This window comes from Myotis myotis, unplaced genomic scaffold, assembly GCF_014108235.1.
Source record: "Myotis myotis isolate mMyoMyo1 unplaced genomic scaffold, mMyoMyo1.p scaffold_m19_p_1, whole genome shotgun sequence".
Taxonomy (NCBI): Eukaryota; Metazoa; Chordata; class Mammalia; order Chiroptera; family Vespertilionidae; genus Myotis; species Myotis myotis.
This window is the reverse complement of record NW_023416313.1, coordinates 45,029,423-45,056,265: the sequence shown is the minus strand read 5'-3', so window position 1 is coordinate 45,056,265 and position 26,843 is coordinate 45,029,423. Positions and strand designations below refer to the sequence as shown.

The window sequence follows — 26,843 nt, the reverse complement described above, 5'->3', positions numbered from 1 at the left end:
TGCACACTGCATCGTGAATAAGAAAGGTGTTTTAAAGTTGTAACAATGAAAATGTTTGTCCTGGAAAAAAAAGATTAAACAGCATTTCCTAGTTACTATTTTAACTTGGTTTTATTGAAATCATATTTACCCCACTGCAGAATAGTTAGAAACAGAGAAGGTAAAAAAGTCTTTGCCACCTGGAAAATTTTATTTAAGGTTTTAAAAAGAAACATCTAATGCCACTTGGGGGGTGGGGATGGGGGGGAAATGTAGCTTAGACTTTGGTAGGTTAGGGAAAAATATATTAATCAGAAGTGAAACATGAACTTATTTTTCTCTTTTTATTTTAGGGACTTTATGTATTCTTATCTGATCTCTAGAGAAATTGTGAGGCTGAAAGGGGAAGTGTAAATACTCTCATCTGCTAGCGAGGGAACTGTGCCTTTGGAAGTCAAGTGACTGACTTGTGCAGCAGCACATGACATGCGGCACGTCATGTAAGCAGGGGTCACTGGTCTTCTGACCAGTGCTCTTTGTGTTATCTACTCACCACCCATGCAGAAGATCAGGCCTGTGAAGGTGGAGAGCTGCCAATCTGGCACATATAAAGCAATGCCTGGCACATATGAATCTTTGTCTACCTCTAGCACCGAAAATGCTTGCTGAATGAATAAATGGTGAATATCATGCTATATGCTAAACATGACTCTAGGCTAGTTCAGACAAAACAAAAGAAAGCAAGATATTTGATCAGCCTAGGTTCTAGGCCAGCAGTCCAACTGTACAACTGAGACCCCTGACATAAGCCAGCTGGCCATTCTTAGCCACAACAAAGAGTTATGTCCTATATTAGACATTATCTGAAAAGTCAAGTCCTTTATTTCCATGGCTCCAGGGAAATTACTTGCCACTAATGCACATCACTAAATTCTATAACTCAATCAAAGAATTTCCAAAACACTTACTTCCTCTGTCAGTTTAGTGTTCGATTTTTCTAGTGCATCCACTTTTGCCTGAAGGTTGTTTACAGTAGCACTATCAAGAGAAGAAAAAACATAATGGTTATTTTTGAGAAATAGAACAATATCCTGTACGTCCTTTTAAACACCCATCACACTTTTCATTGTAATGCCCATGATTTTTTATAGACTTGCAAGCTCCAAGATAACTTACACGGGGGGCTATGTCTTAGCAGCTTCATCATTGGCACTAAAGTTTGTTTTTAATAAGGACTGGTTGAATGAAATAAAAGAATAAATGCACTATACAGTAGACTTTAAGTTTTACTTCTGTATAGGGTACCCCCAAAAATGTATACACGCTTTTAGCTGATAGCTCAATGTTTCTTTCTTTTTAGATTTAACCCATAGGAATTAATAATTATTCAAAGTGCGTATACATTTTTTGGAAACCCTGTATAATAATAGGCTGCATGAATTAAATGCTTACCACACACCACTCTTCAAATGATTTTACTTGCATCATTTCATTTACTCCTTTCCACTACCCTATGCATTAGGTATCCCCAATTACAGAGAGAAACTAAGGCATGAAAAGAGGAAATTAATAGTGTCACGCTTATATTTCATTGTCAATTATAACCATACCTTTGCTTAACTAACATCTCCATAGTTCATTGTAATCATTATTAGCTCTTACATTGAGTTTGCACTTAAATTGAGTCTTCTAGCTGGAATCAAGACAATATAAATTGATATTGATATAATCATATTATGGTCTTTATTTAAATTAAAATGATTCTTTCATAAGGAAACTATAAATAAGATAGTAATAGATATATTAATTCTCCTTAATTACTTGACAGTTTTTAGAATAGGGATGGGAAACCTTTTTTCTGCCAAGAGCCATTTAGATATTTATAACTTCATTCACGGGCCATCCAAAATTACCAACTTAAAAATTAGTCTGCTATATTTGGTCAAACATGTAATTAACGCACCCCTAATGCCTTGGCATGGCCAGACCAAATGATTTCACGGGCCTTATATGGCTCGCAGGCCTTATATAGCCCTCAAGCCAGATGTTCCCCATCCCTGCTTTAGAACATAAATGTACTATTTGAGAAAACAAAAAAATTTTTGTCTTATCTCCTCAGTGGAGAGAAGACTGTTTCAAGTTCTGGAGAGTTCTGAAAAATACTTAGTGAGTACTTGGTAAATTAATGGTAGTGATGGTGAAGACAGGGTAAATTAATACTATCAATTTTATATATAAGTGAGAAATACAAGGGACCAATGAGATATGATTAATCTAAAGATACTAAGGCAATGAGTAGTTTACTCAAGATTAGTCCTGAAATATGTGGTTGGACCAAAAGGGCCAATTTCAACTGTAAACGGTAGGTACTGAAGTCATAATTTCATTCACCGTTGTTTTGATGCTGTAGGAACGTAACTCCTGTTTATATCAATTAGCATATGGTAAAATTGGTTTTGTTATACATTGTTTTGCTTAAAGTCACAGAACCTATCAATGATATTAAATGAGGACTTACCGTATATCACATATTTAAGAATCTTAACAATGTATGTATTTAATCACTAGAAGTAAAATACATACTAATCTTATTACTGCCTTTCACTAAAGGTCACCAAAACAATTAAATGCCATTTCTCCAGTGTCTAGCTAAGTGGCTGGCAAGCAGGAATTCTACATACTTTTGTTCAGTATTGTCTCAATTTATCCTCACTGCTCACCAGTTTACCTTTCCCTTCCCTTGTAACAAACACCCCTGTAAAGTAATAATATTTATTCATTCTTTACTTCAGATGTCTGTTGAGTTCTTCTACATAGTTTTTCTGATCCAGAATTGCAGTAATCTGGCCATCTCTGGAGGAAAAGGGGGAAAGAGAGAGAAAAAAGAAATAAAATAAATAATATTAGAAATATCAGGTTCCCCATTCCCCCAGTCTTTTCATAAAACATAGAAAGGAAATTGTGGCATAGATACTCAATCAGAAGACAGACCTGATGTATAATCCCCTCGACATCAACAAGAAAGACTTGAAGGTTAAAAAAATAAAAGACACGCAAAACTTCATATTAATAAAGCCCTTATTATAGCTTACACACATCATAACTTAGGTAATAGATATAACATTACAATCTGTCAGAGGTATTTAAAGAATAAACATTTTCTTCTCCCAGCTGACAGACTTTTTTAGCTTCACTAGTTTTATAACAATTTTCCATTTGTTGTAGGAATTGAATTAAGCTTCCTCTGGTGTAATAGTTGTTCTCAAAGGATATATATTTGCCTTTAAATGTCATTTGAATTTCAAAATGAATGGTATAAAAAGGTTTTCATAAAGATCAAGGGTTTATTATCACATGAAAAAATAAACTGTGAAAAAGGGAGGTTTACTTTTCAAACCAACTAATCTATAACAGGCAAAATTAAACAGCTAGACTTTTCAACTGAAGGTAAAATCAAGGCCACAGACCTCTACAACTACTTAACAAGCCATATAATCTTAGCTCAATGTCCAAGGTTGAAAACTTCAAAATAATTATGCTTTCAACTGCTAAATTTATAAAAGGCATAAGGTGTGCTTTTGATCTCCAATTTCTAAGTAGAATATAAATCTTTTAAAAAACTTTTTATTGTGAAATAATTACAGATTTACAAGAGTTGTAAAAGTAGCACAGTTCCCATATACTCCCCCTTAATATTAACATTTTACATAACCCCACGATGCATATTTAATATTGTAAATTTTAAGCAAACCGAGAATGTAATCCTTCTCATCAAGAAAGACCATATTTTCAAACACTATCTGAAGAGATGGAGCATTGGGCTCATCTTATAAAATTTTTCATTCTGTTTTCCCCTGAACCACATAGCAGGAAAATCACTTTAATTACAACCCCTTTTAGGGTTTAGCAGGCACAACAGACAGTTTTGGCAAGATGCTATTAAAGCTAAACCACTAGAAATTCTTCGGCAAGTCTGATAAAAAGTAGTATTGTTGTAAACTTTAAATATTATCAAAGAACATTAAATAAGAAAGAAACCTAATTTTCTTTGTACATACCCTTCACTACCTTTACTGCTGTTCCCATCCTTGAGGTACATTGAAAAGTCTATAACTCCAACCTACAGAGAGAATTTTCAGAATTTAATATAAAATTAGATTTTTTTCTCCAAGGCATAACACATCTCATTCTAGATACTCAAAACAGTTATATAGTCATGACAATTACTAAAAATTTTAAATGACATTTTAATGTTTACTTTTATTATAATCAAGAATTGATAAGGGCTCTAAGTAAAGACTCAGGTTAATTCAATAGGACTAGAAGCCCAGATAAGACTAAGAAAGTCAACAGAATACTTAATATGAATTTGAGGTTTAAAGTTTCTCTTTTGTTTATTTCAAGGATTCTACTACAGAACCACTATGTTCACTTTTAGAAATATCTTTTAAAATTATAGTTACAATAATAATGTGTATCCCCTTTAGAAGTTTTAGAAAATACAGATAAGCAAAAGTAATAATACAAGACACCCACAGTCCCAACCAACTGAAGATGATCACTGTGACATTCTGGTATCTATTCTTCCACATTTTCATTGGTGTATGTCTACATTTTTCAAGATCGCTATTTTATCATTCAGCTTATTTCTTTTTTAAAATCCACATCAAAATATCGTACTTCCTGTTCTCTATTTTCTCAGTGTAAAATGTAACAGAAATTCATTGTAGTATTTCATACAGAAGGGGTGAGAGAGATAGTCATAGTGAAAGCAGCAGGTTTACTTATTGGGTAATGAATTTGTGCCAGGCCCTGTAAGTACATTACATGTACTCACTCCTTTATTCCTCTCAATATCACTATGAAACAGAGACTGCATTTCTTTTCCCCATATTACAGATAAGGAATCTGAAGCACCAAGAAACTTTGTAACTACAAAATATATTCAGCTAGAAAATGAAGCTGGAATCTCAACATAAACAGTTTGGGTTCAGAGCCTTCACTCTTAACTACCATGCTAAACTTACTTTTAGTATTTAGCCTGTGTATTTAGCCTGTGTATATACTTTAGTCTGTATATGTATATTTTAGCCTGCGCAAAATATTTTTTACAGGTGTGGGAAACTGTTTATTGCCTTCACTATCTGATAAGCATAGACAGAGAACTCCCCGAAACCCCCCGAAGGCTGGGTGCCTTTGAAGCCCTAGCAAAGCTCGGAGCTAGGCGCCACCTCTGTTTGTCCAGGCAGTGGTAGCTGAAACTACTCCCCCATTTATTATTATGTAAATCCTTGCTGATGGGCTAGTCTGCTTGTTACTAGGGGGTCACCTGCTTAAGGGCTATGCTATGGGTGCATCCCAGATCAATAAAAGCTTGGTGAGGCCTGAGCACGGAGGAAGTCCTTCGAGACTTGGCCGCCTGGTCCCCCAATATTGCAAAATTATCTCGTGTCTTTTTCTCTCATTTGTTGTGCGGCTCCTCTTCCAGATACCGAACCCTACTCCACGCGGGACGTGGAAGGAAACACTCAACAACAGGGATCACAGTCAAAATAAGAATTTTAAAAACATTTAGAATGCATAAATGAGCCAAGTTGGAAGGTAAAAAACTAATTTCATTCTCTCTCTCTCTCTCTCTCACACACACACACCTAAAAAACTAATTTTTTAGATGCACATCAAAATGAAAGGAAATCATATATATGACTTAAAGAATTTCCCTTAATTTGGTTGGTATAATCTGATCTGTCCAAATTCTGAGATAAGGGAACTCAGAGTGACACACTTGGTAACTGGGTACTTTTTCATACCTGAGAGTCCAAATCTTCTCCTTTCATACAGAAATTGGCATCAATGACATTCAGACCCACCAAAAGACCAGCAATTATGGCTCCTTCTTCTTCCATCATGAGCGCATTTGGTTCATAGAATTCGCTGTAAGAGAGATTCATGGAATGTTCTATTGTAATAAAACCTCAAGAACCAATGATGTAATCATGAGACAAGGAGGGAAACACTTGCCTCATGGTTGAATGTAGTCATTTATGATAATAGCAAAAGAGTGAAAAAATGGATTGGATACTTTATTTAGAAGATAGATGCATGAGGAGACTCTAGATAATAAATAGTCCAGCTGAAAGAAAAGTGATCAGAATGGTATTTTCATTGAAATGAGTATTCATGCTTTTCCCACATATTTGTACTTGTGAACAGAAATTCATTTTAATATAGATCGGTTTATCCATTTTTCCCCCTTTATATGTAGAACTTTTTATCTTCTTATGTCTTCTTCCAAAAATTTTATTGTTCTTTTTCTCATTTTATCTATGATCCATCTAGAGAAACGTTTTTATGTGTGTTGTATTTGGATTTAATATTACATGTCAATTTCCTGTCTTATTGAACCTAGGTGCATGCCAAGGTGTCAAAAGCCCTGCCTGGCCCTAGCTGGTTTGGCTCAGTGGATAGAGCGTGCGTTGGCCAGCGGACTGAAGGGTCCTGGGTTCGATTCCAGTCAAGGGCATATGGCTGGGTTGTGGGCTTGATCCCCAATGGGGGATGTGTAGGAGGCAGCTGATCAATAATTCTCTCTCGCCCTAACTGGTTTGGCTCAGTGGACAGAGCGTTGGCCTGCGGACTTAAAGGTCCCAGGTTCGATTCCAGTCAAGGGCATGTACCTTGGTTGCAGGCACATCCCCAGTTGGGGGTGTGCAGGAGGCAGCTGATCGATGTTTCTCTCTCATCTATGTTTCTAACTCTCTATCCCTCTCCCTTCCTCTCTGTAAAAAAATCAATAAAATATATATTAAAAAAAATAATTCTCTCTCATCATTGATGTTTCTCTCTCTCTCTCCCTCGCTTCTTCTCTGAAATCAATAAAAATATATTTAAAAAAAACAAAACCGCTTCCTGTTTTCTGGAGGTGTTAAGTTTTAGACTGCCCTGCAAAGCCATATATATGCCACAGTGGCAGACAATACATGTATGTAAAAACACTTATTCCTGAGTATGTGTGTGTGAGGTGTGGGAGAAGGTATCAGTTGAACTATGTGGAATTGTTATGAACCATTTGTTTCTGATGTACAAAAATGATAAATTTTATATAATTTGACCTTATATGATGAAGAATGTAGCAAAATCCAACAAGATGTTCATACCTGAGAAGTTCCTTTTTATTGATCAAAGCTTTCATATATTCTGAAAGTTTCTTTTGCATTAATGCCAATCGAAGCCAGGCTCTTCCTCTGCCTACTGGTGTCCTATAATACAGAAACCAAACAACTAAAAGTAGCAGAAATAGGGATCACAGTGGGACAGATTCACTTACTCTTGCTAATGGTCCCCCAGAAGAACATGCACACTGAAGTGCTTCTCACAACTTCTCCTATGAGATCCTATGTGAGGGTTAGAGGGACCCAGAGGGTGTGTTTGGGACAAATGCTCTGGTGAAGAATTAATTACTGAGTGAGACCACCATCTGAAGGCAAGACCTCTGGGAGGCTCCACTGAAAATGTTCCATCAGATTAGTACTAGTAGAGCCTCATAAATTTAGTATGGATCATATCGGTACCCAATAATAATAATGTGGACACAGGCCACTTAGACCTCCATCTGATTATAATTAAACCAACCTAATACTCTTTTTCAAGTTCTAAGGTAGGTTCCAGGTGTCAGTTCCTAAGGTTCACTTGACAACTGTTTTAATCTTGGTTTTAAACTCCATCAAACACATTCTTTTTCTTAAGTCAAGTCCAGTATGCCACCTCCCTTGATCTAATTTCTTGAAATTCACTAATTTCAACAAGTGCATTAAAAATAGCCCTGACTGGTTTGGCTCAGTGGATAGAGCATCGGCCTGCGGACTGAAGGGTCCCAGGTTCGATTCCGGTCAAGGGCATGTACCTTGGTTGCGGGCACATCCCCAGTAGGGGGCGTGCAGGAGGCAGCTGATCGATGTTTCTCTCTCATCGATGTTTCTGGCTCTCTATCCCTCTCCCTTCCTTTCTGGGAAAAATCAATAAAATATATTATAAATAAATAAATAAATAAATAAATAAATAAATAAATAAATAAATAAATAAGAACATGTTTGGTATTTGAACATGAAGACAATCTCTCTCAGATTAATAATAACAATTACCCCTCAGACATACTTCTCTTAATATTTTACATTTCCAGTTCTCTCAAAACAGTGCTTATTTGTAGCAACAGTTTGCATTTTAGATAGTTATGAAATAAATTGTCATGATCATCATTATCTTAGTCCCACTCTTCAAGGGGATAGTTAGTAAGAATGTTTCCCCTGACAAACAGAATCCAACCTTACACTTACTTAAGTCCAGGAAGATCTTTAACACTTGCTGTTATCTCTGCAGCTTCCGGAACAAGCTTTTCTACCAGTTCTAGAGGCCCCCAGAAGGATTTATTTTGTCCAAGAAAAGTTTTCTTAGCTATAAGGATATAAAATCATAGCAGTATTTTAATATTCTTTACAACATAAACATGCCCTCAACACACAAACACACACTTCCCATCTATTCAATGCTCTCTTTTGGGAACAAATCCTAGATCGCCAGATATTTCTGAAATTATTCATGCTTTCAGAATCTGTAATATTTTATGAAAATCAAAATCCCCTACTTTCCAAGACTTAGTCCTTCCTCTTTCAGGAAGAATTTGTGGACTAGCTCTATAATAAAACAAGACATTTTAATACTTAAAGAATTATTACTATATTTAATACTTTAATATTACTTAAAGCTGTGCGATATAATGAAGAAAACAGTACAATAGGGAAGAATATATACTCCAGAAACAGGTATCAAATATTGGGGAGGTATGAGAAGCCAATGTGAACAGGACCAGGTCCTGTGTTAAAAAGCTTGTGGTTAAGTGGGAGAAGCATGGAAGCAGAGTCAGAAGACCTAGTTCTAGCACATGCTCTGCCCCACTCACTGTGGGACTATGGGAAGGTCACATCCCATTCCAGGCCCTTCTGCAACCTGTCAAACACAACTGCCAGGCTGGACTAGATACTTGTAAGGGCCCTTCCAGCTCTAGCATTTAATGATCTGTGTTTTCTAAGCCCTGTAAGTCCTTGAAGTCAACCATATGCCTGCATCCACATAAAATGCATTCCAGTGGATTAATATTAATTCAAGCCTCTTATTCTTTGACTCCACAAAGAATGCTTTTCTTCTTGAATGTGTATTGTTAGGAAACAGCTGACTGCATGGCACACTGAGGCCATGCCTACCTTTTAAGCCGTGTTTCAGGCAGTGCTCCATCACCACGAAGAACTGCTGGAGAGGTGCGTAGTCAGAGTCCAGTGTTCTCCCCAGGTTCAGAGCTGATTCAATCAAACCCTTAATACTCAGCTTGGCCATGTTCATCAGGTTCATGCGTTCATTAGCCATGAGATAATTCGGATCTGCAGGCAAAGGAGATGAAAATGATGTCTGGTTACTGGAAATAGTGCATTTTAAAATTCACTTTAATTCCACGGTGTTGATTTTTGCATTGATGGTGCAAAAGAAATGGTGGATAAAACTGTTACTGTCTTGGCAAGGATCAAGGCAGTGGCAACAAATTATACTATTAGTTGTTGTAGTCTTCTCTGTCATATACTTGTTGTTAAAAAAAAGTCAGTTTCCCTTAGGAATATCCTTGATGAAACAGTAAAAATTATTTTATCAAATTTTGAACTTTGAATACAGTCTTTTCATATTTTCCCTACTGCCTTTGCCACCACCCTCACCTGGGCGCCCATCGCAGCACGCTATTCCACAACTTTCATGGTCTGCTTCCGCTCTTGCCCTGTCCCCCTGATTTTCTACACAATTTGTGAAGTGCTTAAAAAAAAAAAACCAATGAGAAAAAAGTAAAGTATTTAAAGTTTGTTCCAAATATACTATTTGCATTATTAGTATTAATACTAATTATCATCATTATTTAAACTAACCATTATTAAATAAACTAAAAATAATTAACATTATTAGTGCAATGCAGTATTAGAACTTAATCAATCTGCAAATTTTTAAAGACTCAGAATAGAGTGTGTGGCTCTCATCAACCAGACAGATAAACTATGTGAGGAAAGGGACTAAGTACCATATTTTAACAACAGAATCCAGAACAATCCAGACTTTATTCACTGGTGTGTATTCTGTGTCAGGTACTGTGGACTGCTTCTTACAATTTTGGTCTCAATTCTTCCTTACAACATGCTTACAATAATGCAAATAGTATATCTGGAACAAACTTTAAGTACTTTACTTTTCTCTCATTGGTTTTATTTTTTAAAGCACTTCACAAATTGTGTAGAGAATAAGAGGGACAGGGCAAGAGCAGTTACCAACAGCACCAATTTTCAAGAAGGAAAATGAGGCCTAGGGAGTACAGGGGCTGACCCTGTGGACAGTTAGTAACAGATGACAGAACCAGAGTGTAGATCCCGTTTCCCCAACTCCAACCCTGTGCTCATGACCACTATTATCCACTTACCCATGAATCAATGACTCCAAACAATATTTATCCTTCTCTCCTGCTGACCATTCTTTTACATGATTATCTTATTTAATTCTTATGACTGTCATTTAAGTAGTATCCCTTCTTTTCAGGTGGTAAAGCACGCCCTTAACAGTTAAGTGGTCCAAGGCCAAAGTTCATAGGTGGCAGAATTTGGACCTGGATCTGATATGAAAGTTAATACTCTTTCCAGTATACATATCCCCAAATAGCAAATATACCAAATTTCTATAAAAGGCTTAAAGACCTATAAAATATTTTAACTCTTCTAAGGAAGACAAAAAGTACTGATAAATCCTGATAAATCTATACAAACAAGCCACAACACAAAACAGACATTATTTAAACTGTCCCAAGCAATTTTCTTTACACAATGTTTTTTTTTCTTCACACAATGTTTTCAATTATATCTGCTTTCACAGTTAAATGAGCAGAATCAAATAGCCAAATTCTAAGCTAATCTCCATTAAGTTTAAGGACTTATTGTAGGTTTACAATTCCAACTATACAAACTGTGGTTTACTGTAGTGTTTTCTATGGTAATACTTTCATTTTTTAATTGATTTCAGAGAGGCAGGGGGAGGGAGAAAGAGATAGAAAAATGATGAGAAACAATCATTGACTGGCTGCCTCCTGCATGTCTCTTATTGGGGATCAAGCCTGCAACCCAGGCATATGCCCTCACCAGAATCTAACCGTGACCGCCTGGTTCACAGGTTGACACTTGACCACTGAGTCATGCTGGCTGGGCAGTAATACTTTTAGAGAATACTTTATTATGAAAGTCAGAATTGGTATATATTGCCATGCCTCAAATGTGACTCTCTTTGTTAGGGTAGGTCAAATTGTCAAGAATAGAATAAGCTCACAGGGGACACAAAAGTATTAAAAAAACACTATCCCCTGAAAAACAGCTGTGAAGAACAAATTCATTAGATGTTAATTTTCAACATTTTTACAGTATTTATGGTAGCATTTCTGACCCATAATTAGTTCTGAATGAAACAGAGCAGGGGTGAGTGGGTATGCATGAATGGTTGTGGACAGCTACTGGATTCTCCATTCAATACCTCCCAACAGACAGCAAGAAAATGGGGTTGAAGTTGGCCATAGGGAACCATTTCCTCTGCCTCAAGCTGTAGACCATTCAGTCAGAGAGCTAATAACAAAATTAAACAATGCTGCCAGTCAAAGCATATACTCTGATTCCAACCTAGTGAGAACCAGTCAACATGGGAAGAGCTGGATTGGGAGTATGTACAAAACACTATGCTTTAAGACTTTTTTTCCCAGAAAGAGTGATAGATTTCTATCAGCTCCTTTACATTGCCTCATCTCATTCTTCTTGTAATCATAGCAGAAATGTTCAAGACATCTGGTTGGGGTCTGAGGCACATAAACTGCAGAAAGATGGAACTAGTGCCAGAGAAATTAAATTTCTAATACCTTGGACTCCATTAGTATGGTGCTAGACCCTACCTGAATTAAACTGAATCAAACACAAACAATCTCATTCTTTAGAAAATATTACTCTTGACCTCAGCAATAATTTTAGGCCACATATTTTTTTGGGGGGTGAGGGTGGGGGTGAGAATGTTGTTGTGTGAATCAAGTTTAGCAGCAACCCGGCCTGTACCCTCTGGATGTCAGTAGCACCTTCCAATAATGACAACCAAGAGTGTCTTTAGACCTCCAGATATTGCAGAATGTCGCCTGGGAGACAAAGTTAGGTTCCCTCCCAATTGAGAACTACTGCTCTAAAAAAATTGTAAAAGTCAAACAAAAATCAGGGTAATTTGACAATTATACGTAAGAACTCAAAAGAATGCACTGCTCATTATTGCTTAAAGCATAAATTAAACTGATTATTATTTAATGTGTATTATCTACATTTTTGTGCTGCGTAGTACATAAGAGTAATGGTCATTACAAATAATTTTAATTATGTTTTCTGGTTAGTACTAAATTAAACTACTGAAAATAATTAGTACTTAAAAATTAATTATTTTTTATTTTATAATATTGGCTACTAATTATGAATACTAAATCATTAATTTGATTTGTCACAGAATAAGAAATTCTTGATTCAGTTAATTTGTTGTCTTGACCAAAGTATAACATGATTTTGTGGAACTAATATATGCTGTTAAAAAGATGAGAGCATGAAGGGGCTTGTGAGAAGCTGGTAAAGTTGTTTTTTGATATGAATGTTAACTATGTGAAATTATTGAGTGTGTGAAAATTCAATGAACTGAACACTTATGTGATCTTTTATGTATATTTTATGCTTAGAACTACAGGAAGTTAAATAAAGTTTCATTATATCCCATAGGCCAGACTGTTTTAAAAGGTTAAACCATAGGTATCATATGATCTAACAGTTTCACTTTTGGGTATATACCCAAGAGAAATGAAAATGTACATTTATAAAAAACTCAGACATGAATGTTCATAGCAACTCTATTCGTAATAGCCAAAAAGTGAAAACAACCCAAATGCCCCTCAACTGATGAATGTGTGGTAGGCAGTTACACATGAGCAGAGCAAGGACGATAGGCCAGGTACAGAAGATCACCAGGGCGGAAAGCCCCAGGTGCCCACCAATGGACAACACTGAGAAAACATATTCTTGAACTTGGATTTGAAAACCAGGGTCTTCATTATATCTCTTCAAAACTGCTAATTTCCACATGAAAAAATTGTCATAACTCTTATAGTCATGTGGCTCATTTAGTTAATAGTGATTACAGAAGTGAAGCCAAAGTCATAGATAAGAGTGACAGTGAGTCACACTGTTCTGCAAACCAGAAGAGAATGGCAAAGGATTTGAACAGACATTTCTCCAGAGAAGATATACAAACAGCTAATAAGTACATGCGAAGATGCTCATTAGGGAAAAGTAAATCAAAACCACAATGAGATACCACTTCACAATGGATTTTAAAAAAATCAAAACAGAAAATAACAAGTGTTGATGAGAATGTGGAGAAATTGAAACCCTGTTGGTAGGAATATAAAATGATGCAACTGTTTTGGAAAACTGCCAGACTGTCTTAAAAGGTTAAACCATAGGTATCATATGATCTAACAGTTTCACTTTTGGGTATATACCCAAGAGAAATGAAAATGTACATTTATAAAAAACTCAGACATGAATGTTCATAGCAACTCTATTCGTAATAGCCAAAAAGTGAAAACAACCCAAATGCCCCTCAACTGATGAATGTGTGGTAGGCAGTTACACATGAGCAGAGCAAGGACGATAGGCCAGGTACAGAAGATCACCAGGGCGGAAAGCCCCAGGTGCTCACCAATGGACAACACTGAGAAAACAAGGACTTTGCCCAAAGGATAACCTTTCCTCCCCTTGCATATCGCTAGTCATAGAGTTTGGACCCCCCAACCTTACCTCCCTAAACGAATCTAGGCCTCAGTTGCATTTCAGCTCCAGGCCCAGAAAAGCAGCAGAACCAGGCAGGTGATTCAAGGACCAGCTGCAGTGACTAATAACCCCCTGCCCTGGCTCCAACCAATCAGTGGAGACCATGACCCTGAAAAGACCTACCTGGAAAGCTGATGAATATTCTATTAAGAACTTCTCCAGGGACTACCCCTGAAATCTCCACCCTTAAAAGTTCTTAGAACGGAGGTCCCAGCACAGGCTCTCCCTCTGGGGAGCATGCCATGCCTATCCCCATGGTTTGCCCAACAGGCACCATCATATAAACTCTAATGGACTCCCTGAGACTTGCAACCAGAGGAGCAATGGGCAGCGGCAGCTCATCTGGTGCTAACCCCTGAACATGTCTCCAAGGCCCCCTTTTCTCTGCTTCCCAATGAGCTAAAGCAGCCCCATCTATGCTCTTAAGTTGCTTCTCTTATGCTATGCTCTTCCTTGTTTTACTGTCCTGAATGTGCTTCTGCTGCTGCCAATAAATTCTTGCTTGCTTTGCTGCACTTTGTCTCTTGACTGAATTTTTTCCTTAAAGAAGGTAAGAACCGAGGTCTCATAGTCTTGCTGGTAACAACCGGATACATAAAATGATACATAAAATGATACGTACAATGGAATATTATTTAGCAATAACAAAGAATATAGTATTGATATGTGAGGGTCCACAATGAGTCGCCCAAGATGTGCCTCTGTACTATGCTGATTGTTTTGAGCTAAAGCCAATTTTAGCTGCAGGCTCAAGAGAAACTTCTGCCTCTCCTAATAACCCAAGGTTTTTGCCCTGTGAGGCTGGAAATAGAAATGAAAAGACTGAGTAACTGTTTTGGAGATAAGGGGTAAAATCAGCTTGGTTTTGAATATAGGAAAGGATATTTATGTGAAAGCATTCTCAGCATAATTTTCACCAGATCATTATAAATACAAATTAAAATTCAGGGTTGGATAATCACTAGCATAAGAATAAAAGCATTAATTATTAGAAAAGATGCTCTCACCAGGAGATGGTTTAAAGGGAAATAGATGGACACAAGGTTAGTGGCCCAGCCTTTAAAAGATGCCAGCAATTATAGGCTGGGAACAGAACCCAGGCATTTCAGGAATGACATATAACTTAGTAGCTAGGGATGAAATGGATACATACCAGAGAGGCAGAAAGGATTCTGGAATGTCTTGAACTAAAGGTCACACCCCTCAGTGCAGTATAAAATCGATTTAGCATGTTCCACATAGTAAGGTTACATACCGTTTCATGGACCTTTTGCTCTAGATATATACAAATAAATTATGTGTGTACTGAGTTTTGATGAAAATATACTTTTATAGTGGATCTTTAATCAAAAACTTTTTTTAAAAACTTTGGTGCAGTGGTTAAAAGCATTGAGCTCTGGAGCCTGAACACAACTTGAACTCCTCCCAAGCTATGTGATTCTGTGAACGTTTCTTTTCTCCTCTTTTTTTTTTTTTTTTTAACGCTTTTTATTTTGAGATAATTGAAAACTCACACACATTTATAAGAAATAATACATAGCTCTAGAGCAGCCGTGGTCAAACTACGGCCTGCGGGCCAGATCCGGCCCGTTTGAAATGAATAAAACTAAAAAAAAAAAAAAAAGACCGTACCCTTTTATGTAATGATGTTTACTTTGAATTTATATTAGTTCACACAAACACTCCATCCATGCTTTTGTTCCGGCCCTCCGGTCCAGTTTAAGAACCCATTGTGGCCCTCGAGTCAAAAAGTTTGCCCACCCCTGCTCTAGACAGTTTTGCTCAGTGGATAGAGCATCGGCCTGTGGACTGAAGGGTCCTGGGTTCGATCCCGGCTAAGGGCACATGCCTGGGTTGCGGGCTCGATCCCCAGTAGGGGGCGTGCAGGAGGCAGCTGATCAATGATTCCCTCTCATCATTGATGTTTCGATTTCTCTCTCCCTCTTCCTTCCTCTCTGAAATCAATAAAAATATATTTAAAAAAATAAATAAAAACATATTTTTTAAAAAAGAAGTAATACATAGATACCACAAACCCTTAGTCTAGTTCCCCCAAAGGCAACACTTTGCAAAACTAGAGTACGTTATCATAACTAGGATTCTGACATTAAATTTCAGTCAAGATACAGAATGTTCCATCCATATAAGTATCTCTCATATCACCCTTTCATAGCCAAACCCACTTCTCTCCAGCCCCCACCTTCTCCTAACCCTTGGCAACCACTAGTCTCCATTTCTAAAGTTTTTTATTTATTTTTTATTATTTATTTATTTATTTATTTATTTATTTACAGAGAGGAAGGGAGAGGGATAGAGTTAGAAACATCAATGAGACAGAAACATCGATCAGCTGCCTCCTGCACACTCCCTACTGGGGATGTGCCCGCAACCAAGGTACATGCCCTTGGCCAGAATCGAACCTGGGACCCTTGAGTCTGCAGGCTGATGCTCAATCCACTGAGCCAAACCGGTTAGGGCTCCATTTCTAAAGTTTTATTTCAAGAATGTTATACAAATGGAATCATATAGTATGTAGATTTTTTAAATTGGCTTTTTTTTTCTCACTCAGCATAGTTCTTTAGAGATTCATTCAGGTTGTTGCATGCCAATAGCATTCTTTTTTATAACTGAGTAGTATTCCACATGGAAAGTTTCTTACTCTGTAGGCCTCACTGTTCTCATCTATAAAATGATAATAGGCTTTTGAAGATTAAACAAGTTCACATATGTTAACTATTTAGAAATGCTTGGGACACACTAAGCACAAAAATTGTTAGCTATTAAAAGTATTATGGTCCTCCCTAAATATGACAATTTTAGTTAATTTAAAATAAGCCTTTATTGAATGACTACATGACACAGTGCTAGATGCTGAGAAAATCTCTTAGATATGTTTCTTCCATTTTTCAAGAAGATGGACATCAGATCTTAACCCAAAAGGAAGTAGTCCAAGGAACCAGAATATAATCTTGACCAGATGACATTTCACATGGCTGTATTGTTTCCCTAATTCAAGTAATGTCCCAAACATTTCAATGCTCAGAGAGATGGAGAGTAATCTGGGAAACTGAAAATTCACAGAATCTGTTTACAAGGCTTGTAATAAGTATAAAAAGGAATTCAATATTTATAGCAAAACTAAAAATGTAAATTATGCGATTTTTCATTCATTTAATCATTATTTTCTAGTGAGTTTCAAAACATGTAGACAAGAATTTACAAATAATGAGATGAGATGCGAGATAACTGATCACCTTGAGAAGACACTTCATGTTCTACTAGACATGAGCTACAGACACACTGAATGTAAAACCAACCATCACTGTGAGAAATCAGTTCCCCAGAAAAACCTTTGATCTTGCCAAAATTGAAAAACAAAGTTCAAATCTGCAACTTCCTAGAGTTTGTTATTTTTAAAAGCATTTTTTCAGGAGTCTGGAAGTCAGTGTTAACATTTAATCTATTAAAAAGCCAATCGTTATGACACATCCATAGAACAGGTAAGAAACAGAAGTGAAACAGCTCAGCAGTGAAGGTCTCTGGAAAAGATCTGGGTCCACATACTTTCCCAGGGTTTGAAACCAGGATTCTCCCCAGACCCTGAGCTGCTATGCGTGTTATAACATACTTATTTTTGCTATAAGTACTCATTTAAAAAAGCTCAAAGTTATATAAGACAGTAAAATTTCTGGCATTTCACATAACTGACATGAGACAAAAATGTAAAATGATATAAAGGAAGACAAGGATGACATGACTCAAAAGTTAACAAGTAAAGCCATTTCCCTCCACCCATTCTGAAAAAACATTTTTTTAAAAACTACATTCCAGAAAGGTTTTTCTATAAACAGTTCTTGGCCAACATTACCATATTCCACTTGACTGATAATCTACTAAGATCATCAAAGTATTGACACAATTCACATCTTAAGGACTTTTTTTTTTTTTAAATATATTTTATTGATTTTTTACAGAGAGGAAGGGAGAGAGATAGAGAGCTAGAAACATCGATGAGAGAGAAACATCGATCAGCTGCCTCCTGCACATCTCCCACCGGGGATATGCCCGCAACCCAGGTACATGCCCTTGACCGGAATCGAACCCGGACCCCTCAGTCCACAGGCCGACGCTCTATCCACTGAGCCAAACCAGCTTCGGCCTTAAGGACTTTTTATGGGCTCTAATGTTACAGCTAATCTTAATTCCCTTCTAAACTTTACCTATGATAATCATTTACAAAAATTCCAGCCAACACAAAATGGAAAAGGAGGCTGACTCTCATAGTAGGCTTGATATTTGCAGTAGTGTAGTACTTTGTATTAAGAAAAATAGAATTTTACCAGGGTTGAGTAAATAGAATTTTACCAGGGGAAGGATTTTACCAGGGGAAGGATTCCTTAAGAAGGCATAGACTTGTTGGCTTTTATATAGCATTTTTCTTTAGTACCTAGTCTACTAAAGAAATCAAAACCTTAAACCCATGTGGTGCCTGGAAAATAATAATAGCAGCTGACATAATAGTAAAAATTACTCACTGAATCAATCTATACTCTCCTCTTTTTGTTCTTGTCTGTGAATTGTCAACAAGTAATACTGATTTGTTTTCTTTTTCACTGAACTATATATATAACTAATTATACTAAAAAGCAGAATCAAGAATATAATAAAAAGATAATATAGGAAATGAGATAAAACTCAGGATAATTTACTCATTCAAAGTAAAGTGCTGAAGAAACTACTGGGCAGCTCTGGAGAATGAAAACTGTCTTTAGTTTTGTCTGGTGTACCACCCCAGGTCTGATTTGAACACCAAGAAGTTTAAGACAATCTCTGCTCTCAGGGATTTTATCCTTTAGGATGATAAATACAAGATTATAAGGAAAGAGCCTTAAGCTCCAAGTTCTGTAGGACCTGAGTGAATGGAGAAATGAATGTGGGCGAAAGCGGCCAGGGACCCTCCTGGAGCTCTCACCTGGCCTGAAGGGTGGTGCAGGTGGCTGGGGAAGGGAGAACGGGAGTGAATGCTCTGGGCCGGACGTCACAGGAGCAAGTCAGGAGAGGAGGCTGAGGGCAGCTCACTCAGTAAAAAGGCCAGTCTGGGCAGATCAGAGGGTGTGTGCACTGAAGCTGGCGACCTTTAATTGCCCAGGCAAAGGGAGAATGTAAAATGACGTAGTGAAGAGGAGCCAAACTTCAATTTTTCCATTTCTATTGAAAAATGTGTAAATCACCTGAGCTCCCTAAAACGAGGTGCCAATTACAGAAGAATGATTGGTTTGGGGAACCTTCATGCATTGCAACATATGTGCAACTTTTCAAAGTAACTCCACCAGCAAGGAATGATGACCAAGCTGAAAGTACTCAATGTCACGGAAATCTACAAATCAAAGCAGCCGTCCAGGCCAAATACCTGAGATTACTGGGATATGTTTGTTTTGACAACTATGGGATTCACAGAAATATATACATCATATAAATATGTATATGTATTTTCATGAATGATAAAATGTTTCACATTTTCCCAACACATAAATGAAAAAAAAAAAAAAAACCATAGAAAAACTTGATGTAATCTTGAAATAAAGTCCCTTTTGAACATGTCATTCAACAAATATTCAAAGGGAACAGTATAAACATAGATTAATGCCACTTTAGTTGAAACCACAAGGATAAAGATTTTAAATGCAAGACTCTGAAAACTCTAATCCCGTATGAAGTATCGATATGAAAAATCTGGCAAACATGCTTACTGCTCCAGTTACTGCCATGGGAAATAAAACCTACAGATGATATCCCCTCTTATGAAAAACAATCAAACCGTAGTTAGAAATTTTTTTTAAAAGAAAGAAAAAAAAGCTGAAAGATGTTGGTGTGGCACGCACCTTCTGTATCATCACGCATTTGCTCCACCAAATCTGTCAAATCCTCCCAAGAGTCTTTGCAAACGGCAAAAAGAAAGGAAAAGAAAGATAAAGTGTCATGCAAGCCAAGAAAGAAAAGTGTATCAAAAACAAGGTTTCAAAAAGGATAACTGAAAGGCAGATTTCTAGAACTCTTTCCACTTAAACCAGCGATTAACAGTGAAAAGGGCTGGGAATACACCCCTGGAGGACTAAGCACAGGTACCAATTCTATTAAATATGTTTCCAAGCTAAGATTAATAATTTCAAAATTCCTAATAAAAGGAAACAGACTCATAGCCCATAAAAAAGTAATGCAGATTTTTCTTTGCCCACAGAAAATCAAGATGAAGCTTTTTGCATTGTAATTATATACAATGTTGACCTCATTCAACATTTATTTTGATCACTTCAATGAAGCTGAAACACATATGGAATATTTCTTTACATGCAGGACAAATATGATGTTGCAAACTAGTGACTCTTCTTAAAAAAACAACAACAAAAATCTAAATGCCTTCCCCAACGCCCTTCACCCCCACAGTTCTCGTTTCTCAAAACAAAAGGATACTGCTTTAAGACTGAGACTAAATAACTCATTTATAATTCAATAAAGGCAGATGTTTATTTGCTTAAAAGTATAGTACTCTCTCCCCTTATACAAATTCAATGTTCTTATACATGGAATATTCCATGTGAGGCAAAAGGACAGGAAAGAATATAAAGATTACAAATATAATATAAGATCACTATGCTGAAATAAAATTTGAGAACCTATAGAAAAATTTAAAAATAGATTTAGCTTCATCCTTCAATAACTCTGAAACTATTATTACCACAACTGCAATATTCATATTTAAACTCACTAAATCATGTGAATTTCATGTGTAAATACACAGAAAGTAAAGAGAAATTCTTAGAGGATGAAGCATAATAAACATGAGAAAATGGGCAAAGAATACACTGTCCATGATAAGCCTTCCTTCTTGAAAATGTAAGAAGCCAGCATTTGGTTTGAAGCAGTAATTTGGAATCATCACCTAGGAAAAGAATATCATTTGTCCTACTCTCTCACTAGTTTATTAAATAAGGGGGCTGTAAGGGTACAGTGTTAAATATATAATCAATTACTCTGCAAAGATGTACAAAAAAAGATACCAATATATAAAAAGTTAAAATTTAAATTTAAATTCAGAAAACAGGGAAACAGATGAGGATCAAGTGATGTGAGATGTGAATAGAGTAGAACTTTTCGGAAACTGGATATATATAGACTACTGGTTAGGGCAGACACTGAGGGCAGTAATATAAAAGGAATGCAAGTGTCTATACCCTACTACACTTGTTTTGTCTTCCAATTCAAAAGTCTAGAAATTAATGCCTTAGAAAACCAAGCATAGGAGTACAGCACAGAGGACCAGGGTTAGATTCCTAAACTTTCATCAACATCCCAAGTTAAGTCATTTTATAAACAGAGGTAGGAGAGCATGACGGTTCAGAGCACAGACATAGGAGCCAGCCGCCTGGGCTCACATCCCAGCTCCACCCCTTACTGGCTGTATGACCTTGGCCCAGGTACTTCTTCTCTTTTTTCTCAGCCAGTTTCCTCACTTATATAACAGAGAAAAGAACATACCTATCTTACAGCACTGGTGTGAGGAGTATAAGAGCAAACATAGGGCCCAAATCCTTTATCTGAATATTTTCTGCCTAAATCTATTTTGAAATCTATTTTAAAAGGTAAAATGATATACCTGAGACCCACAAACATGTAGAACTAGTAGGTCTGGGGCAGCACTTCACAATCAAGCACATTAATATTTCTGCAGGCAATAAATGAATATTCAAATTAAAGAGTCAATAAAAACTATAAATAGCCTCACCCTGGCTGGGTGGCTCAGTTGGTTGGAGCATTGCCCCATACACCAAAAAAGTGTGAGCTTGATTCTGGGTCTAGGTTGCAAGTTCGATCCCCGGTCAGGCACATACCAGAAGCAACTGATCGGTTTCTCACATTGCTGTTTCTCTCTCTTTCTCTCTCTCTCTCTCTCTCTCTCTCTCTCTCTCTCTCTCTCTCTCTCTCTCTCTCTCCCCTCCTTCTTCTTTCTGTAAAAATCAATAATCAACAGAAACATATCCTTGGGTGGGACTAATAAATAAATAAAAAATAAAAAATTCTAAATAGCTTCAAGTAAATTCAGGTCATGCTTTAGTACTAAATGAGTTACGGCAAATTTATGAAAACCACTTTTGGTTTTCAGAACTTTTTTGGATTCTGCAATGTGGATCTGTATGTGTAAAGCACTTAGAAAGTGTCTCATAAAGAGAAAGCACAATATGTTAGCTACTATTATTTTTATTTATTTTTAAAATATATTTTATTGATTTTCTATAGAGAGGAAGGGAGAGAGATAAAGAGTTAGAAACATCGATGAGAAACATCGATCAGCTGCCTCCTGCACACTCCCTACTGGGGATGTGCCCGCAACCAAGGTACATGCCCTTGACCGGAATCGAGCCTGGGACCTTTCAGTCCGCAGGCTGACGCTCTATCCACTGAGCCAAACCGGTTTTGGCTAGCTACTATTATTTATAGTAAGTTAGTGTTAAAATACATTATATATAGATATATTTGTATCTGTGATTTTCAGGTATATTCTTTGGACAATATGCTACAGATTTAAGTTTCTATGTAGGGTTATAAATTCACAAGAATGTACTCTATCAACTATCACATCAGTTTATTTACAGACTTGTTAGGTGACCTTGTGAAAGTCAGTAAGGTGAATATTCTTATCTTATTCTTTATTTTCTTGAACTAGAAACTGTATTTGTCAAATCTATCTATATAAAAGCCTAAGCAACTCTTACAACCGAACAACTGGAACGACTGGAACGACTGGTTGACCAGTTGCTATGATGCACACTTGACCACCAGGGGACAGATGCTCAAGGCAGGAGCTACCCTCTGGTGGTTAGTGTACTCCCACAGCAGAAGCACCGCTCAGCCAGAAACCGGGCTCACGCCTGGTGAGTGAGCGCAGGCTGGCAAGTGCAGCTGTGGCTTCGTGAGCCTCTCTCGCCTCCGCAGCAGGCTACCAAGCAGTGGAAGCAGTGGCAGGCATAGCGGGGCTGGGGTGAGTGGGAGCAGTGCGGCACCTGGCCCCGGCCGGGCTCCTCCCCAGCTGCCTGCCGCTTAGCGCACTGTTACATCCCTTGTACCCCATAAGCCTGCAGTTACAATCTCCAGAGAACAGTTGAAGCGTGGACACTCAGAGTAACCAGGACGAGCCTGATATCACTACCAGCTCCTGGAACTCTGCCTTAGGCATTGAGACCAAATCTCATCCTTTAACAATTTCCCCAGAGCTACAGAGGAGGGCAGCAATATAACAGTGTCCACAAAGGTGGTGACTGACAACTGGGGTAAAAGTCAAGGAGAGATGGATCTGAAGGGTGGGAGCGTGGGCAACAGAGCACCCCCATCCACCAAGATCCCCAATTTTGTATTGTTCACCTTGGAGTGTCTCTTATCTGGCTCTGAGCAGTGGAAAGTGTCCAGCACGGCCCAAGGCATCCACTAGGGACCTCCAGTTTGGCAAGGCGGGACCTTGGCTGCAGAAGGGATATTTGGAAATATTTTTTCAGGAAGCTGCAGGGAGGAGGACAGATTCCCCATGTGAACTCCCGGTGGCTCACGGGGATGTGGAAATTCCCTGGGCACGCGGCACGAACTCCTGATTTCCTTTTAATGTGCACGAATCCGTGCACCCAGGCCACTAGTAAAGAAATAAAAGTCTATGTTATTAAAGCAAAATACAAAAAATCCTCCAAGATCTGTGCAGAGATCAGGAAAGTGAATTTCTGCACAGGACTGGGTGGTATGTACAAGGGGTCTCCCCCACTTTCCCCTTGGCATGTCCCATCTACAGTACTTTTCTGCTCCAACTGGATGTTTTCATTTTGAAAACAAAATGTAAAGTTGTAAGTGTCAGAGCAATGGAATCAATTTAAAAGAGCCCTCCTCCTCTAAAAGGTACTAGTAAAAGGTATGTTTTCTCCTTTTGACGTTGTTCTCCACTTTACCTTGTCATGCTTAGGATTTTATTGTAATAAAGAATGGACACCATTGCCTTGATCGGTTTGGCTCAGTGGATAGAGCGTCAGCCTGGGGACTGAAGGGTCCCAGGTTCGATTCCAGTCAGGGGCATGTACCTTGGTTGCGGGCACATCCCCAATGGGGGGTGTGCAGGAGGCAGCTAATTGATGTTTCTGACTCTCTATCCCTCTCCCTTTCTCTCTGTAGAAAATCAATAAAATATATTTAAAAATAAAAAGAATGGACACCATGCTGAAGGATTTATAAAAAATTAAAAAAAAATCTGTCCTCTGGAGTATCTTCAAATTATTAAAACAATAACAACAACAGTATCATGAATCAAAAAGGTGAATGGGTAGCATCAACAACTCGTCTCTTTCACAGAACATTCCAGTTTTCTATGGATGATACTTTATTGCCTTGAACATGTTTTGCCTAGTCTAAAAAAACTATATTAACTTTAATTAGTATCATTACAATACATATTCACAAATTGCAGAGAGGAGTAATCTAAAGGTTTGCTAGCTGATACAGAAGAAAGGACTGGATTAAAATTTTGCTATAGATAATGCATAATTCAGAATTGTACTGATCAGAATTGTGCCCAATGTGCATCAGTGCTCACTGAACATTACCTACTCACAAGAAAAGGAGTCACTGTGTGTGTGCCATGAGACTGGCAACGAAACATTAGCACCACCACTCCTCTCCACACACCTGGATTAAATGGTCAAAAACGCTGTACCTAACAGACTATAATCTTATTTTTAAGATGCATAAGAACAAAGAGATTTTTTATTGCAGTGAAGCTCTGGAGGGTGGGGGAGGAATGGGATGGAGGGGGTCATAAAGGAAAAAAGGGGGCATTTGTAATACTTTCATCAATAAAGATAAATTAAAAAAAAAGATATGAGACAATACTGGATCTATATAAGGACCCTGAATTAGGAAGCATAGCTTATTTGAGGTTCACTCTACTATTTTCTTGACTATTCATTGTTTCAGATCTAAGAGTGAATAAATCAGCAGAATAATTCATGTAGCTCTGGAAATATTTAATTGGGTTATACTGCCAAATATTGTTCTTACAGTAAGTACATGGTGACGCAATGACGGCAGTGTGGTCTGGTAGAAGGGGCCCTGGCTTTTACACCGAGACAGACCTGGGTTAGTGGGGCCACTGCTCTAACAAGGCCTCCGGCCCTGCCTCGTCACTTCTTTCCTGTGGATGAGGGGGAACTGGCTGAAGCACCTTCCCTCCTGGGAGGTAGCACTTGAATGGGCTCCAGGCGCCTCTCCATTGTTCATGTACACATGGTTGTGAGACCGCTCTTTTCTTGATAAATTCTTTCCACAGTAATATTACTACAGAAGACAGTTACAGTTAAGTTTAGAGACAAATGTAACCAAGTTACATTCTTGCTTTGAAGCTAGGTGTCTTTTATTTAGAGTGCTACTTTTTAAAAGTTTATTACAGTTTCTTGAGGCAGTCTTCCGGAAGTCCCAATTACAGATGACAAAACTCTTTCAAGGACTTTGGGAAAATAAAAGCTAACAAATTTAAAGTACTTAGCACATCATAGATACTCAATGTCAAGTTTACCGTTTACAAGACACCAATGTGTGCCCGATATTCAGATTTGGCTACAAACTGGATTCCTTTATTTGCCATAACTTTTAAAAAACAGAGGGAATAGGATTAAAAACACACACACTAAACTAAGTATGGAACACAGGGAAAAAATAAATCAATGTAAGTAGACCAAATGACAAATGTAACAGCTGAGGTGCTGTTAAACTAACAATAATGTAATTCTCTTGGTAACATGATAAAGATTAACAAAGGAACTGTCAAGCTAATTTTTAAAAATGCCTAGAGGTCCTGTTCTAATAAATCAGTAACATAGTCCAAGGTCTATCTTCTCCCCATAGCACAGTAAAAACAAAAATATCAGCAAGGAAATACAAATGGTTCTGGAAAAAGTAACAGCAGGTTATTCTGAACTTACGATTTATAGTAAGAAATATGTATTTGGTTTTCGTCCCCAGTCCCTGACGAAAGGGCTCCTGAAACTCTTGTAAATTCCTACGTGATAAGAACACAAGGAGCACCTTTTGCTAGAATGACTCAAATCTGGGTGAGCTCCTAAATGTTTCCTGGGATGGGGCTGTATTTAGGTTATAATTTTCACCCCTGCCCCTCACTTCGCTAGACAGGGAAGCTGGAAATGAATGTATAATTGATCATGCTTGCATGAGGAAGCTCCCATAAAATCTCAACAGTGCAGAGTTCCAAACCTATCCCAATTCCACAGGGGCAGAAGCAGGCACTTGAGATCTTCCTAGACCTCTCACCCTGTGTGTCTCTTCACCCGGCTCTTCATCTGCATTCTTTAGCCTATCCTTTAATAAACTGGCAAATGTTAACGTTTCCCTCAGTCCTGTGAGCTGTTCTAGCAAACAATCAAATTCAAGGGGGGAGATGTCATGGGAAGCTCTGACTTGTAACCAAGTAGGACAAAAGTTGTGAATACCCTGGGGACCTACTACTTTTGATTGGCATTTGAAATGGGGAGGCAGTTTCATGGGACTGAACCCTTAACCAGAGAGATCTGATGCTATCTCTGGGTAGAGTCAGAATTGAGTTAAATTGTAGGACACCCAGCTGGTGCTGCAGAATTGTTTCCCCTGCCACACACACACATTTGGTGACTAGAGTCAGAAATGAAGTGTTCTGTGTGAAAGTAAAGGAGAAAGACACAAGAGAACTGTAGATCTTTTCAATGCAGTTATCAATACTTGAGCCATTTCATATTTACTGAGTACGTATGGTGAGCAAAGGACTTTAGTAGGGCAGTTAGTAGTTAGTTTGTGCAGAAGTTACCAAGATGAAAT

General features: G+C 37.7%; 1 protein-coding gene across 20 annotated transcripts in view; it reads right to left on the bottom strand.

Annotated features, from left to right (window-relative positions):
- The window catches only part of RUFY3 (RUN and FYVE domain containing 3), a 79,883-nt gene that overhangs the window by 24,092 nt on the left and 28,948 nt on the right, over positions 1 to 26,843 (bottom strand). For 18 of the 20 annotated variants that reach the window (XR_004972074.1, XR_004972071.1, XR_004972075.1 and 15 more), the window contains exons 2-8: positions 9,237 to 9,410; positions 8,313 to 8,430; positions 7,137 to 7,238; positions 5,790 to 5,913; positions 4,038 to 4,099; positions 2,767 to 2,832; positions 948 to 1,017 (exon numbers count right to left, since the gene is read on the bottom strand). Coding sequence is in view for 12 of the 20 variants with exons in the window: in XM_036335591.1 (XP_036191484.1) it covers positions 948 to 1,017; positions 2,767 to 2,832; positions 4,038 to 4,099; positions 5,790 to 5,913; positions 7,137 to 7,238; positions 8,313 to 8,430; positions 9,237 to 9,410 (716 nt within the window). In the remaining 8 variants the exon portion in view is untranslated. Of the gene's footprint in view, positions 1 to 947; positions 1,018 to 2,766; positions 2,833 to 4,037; positions 4,100 to 5,789; positions 5,914 to 7,136; positions 7,239 to 8,312; positions 8,431 to 9,236; positions 9,411 to 19,831; positions 19,886 to 26,843 lie in introns of all 20 variants that reach the window. The other 2 variants (XM_036335588.1, XM_036335691.1) reach the window with 1 other exon arrangement.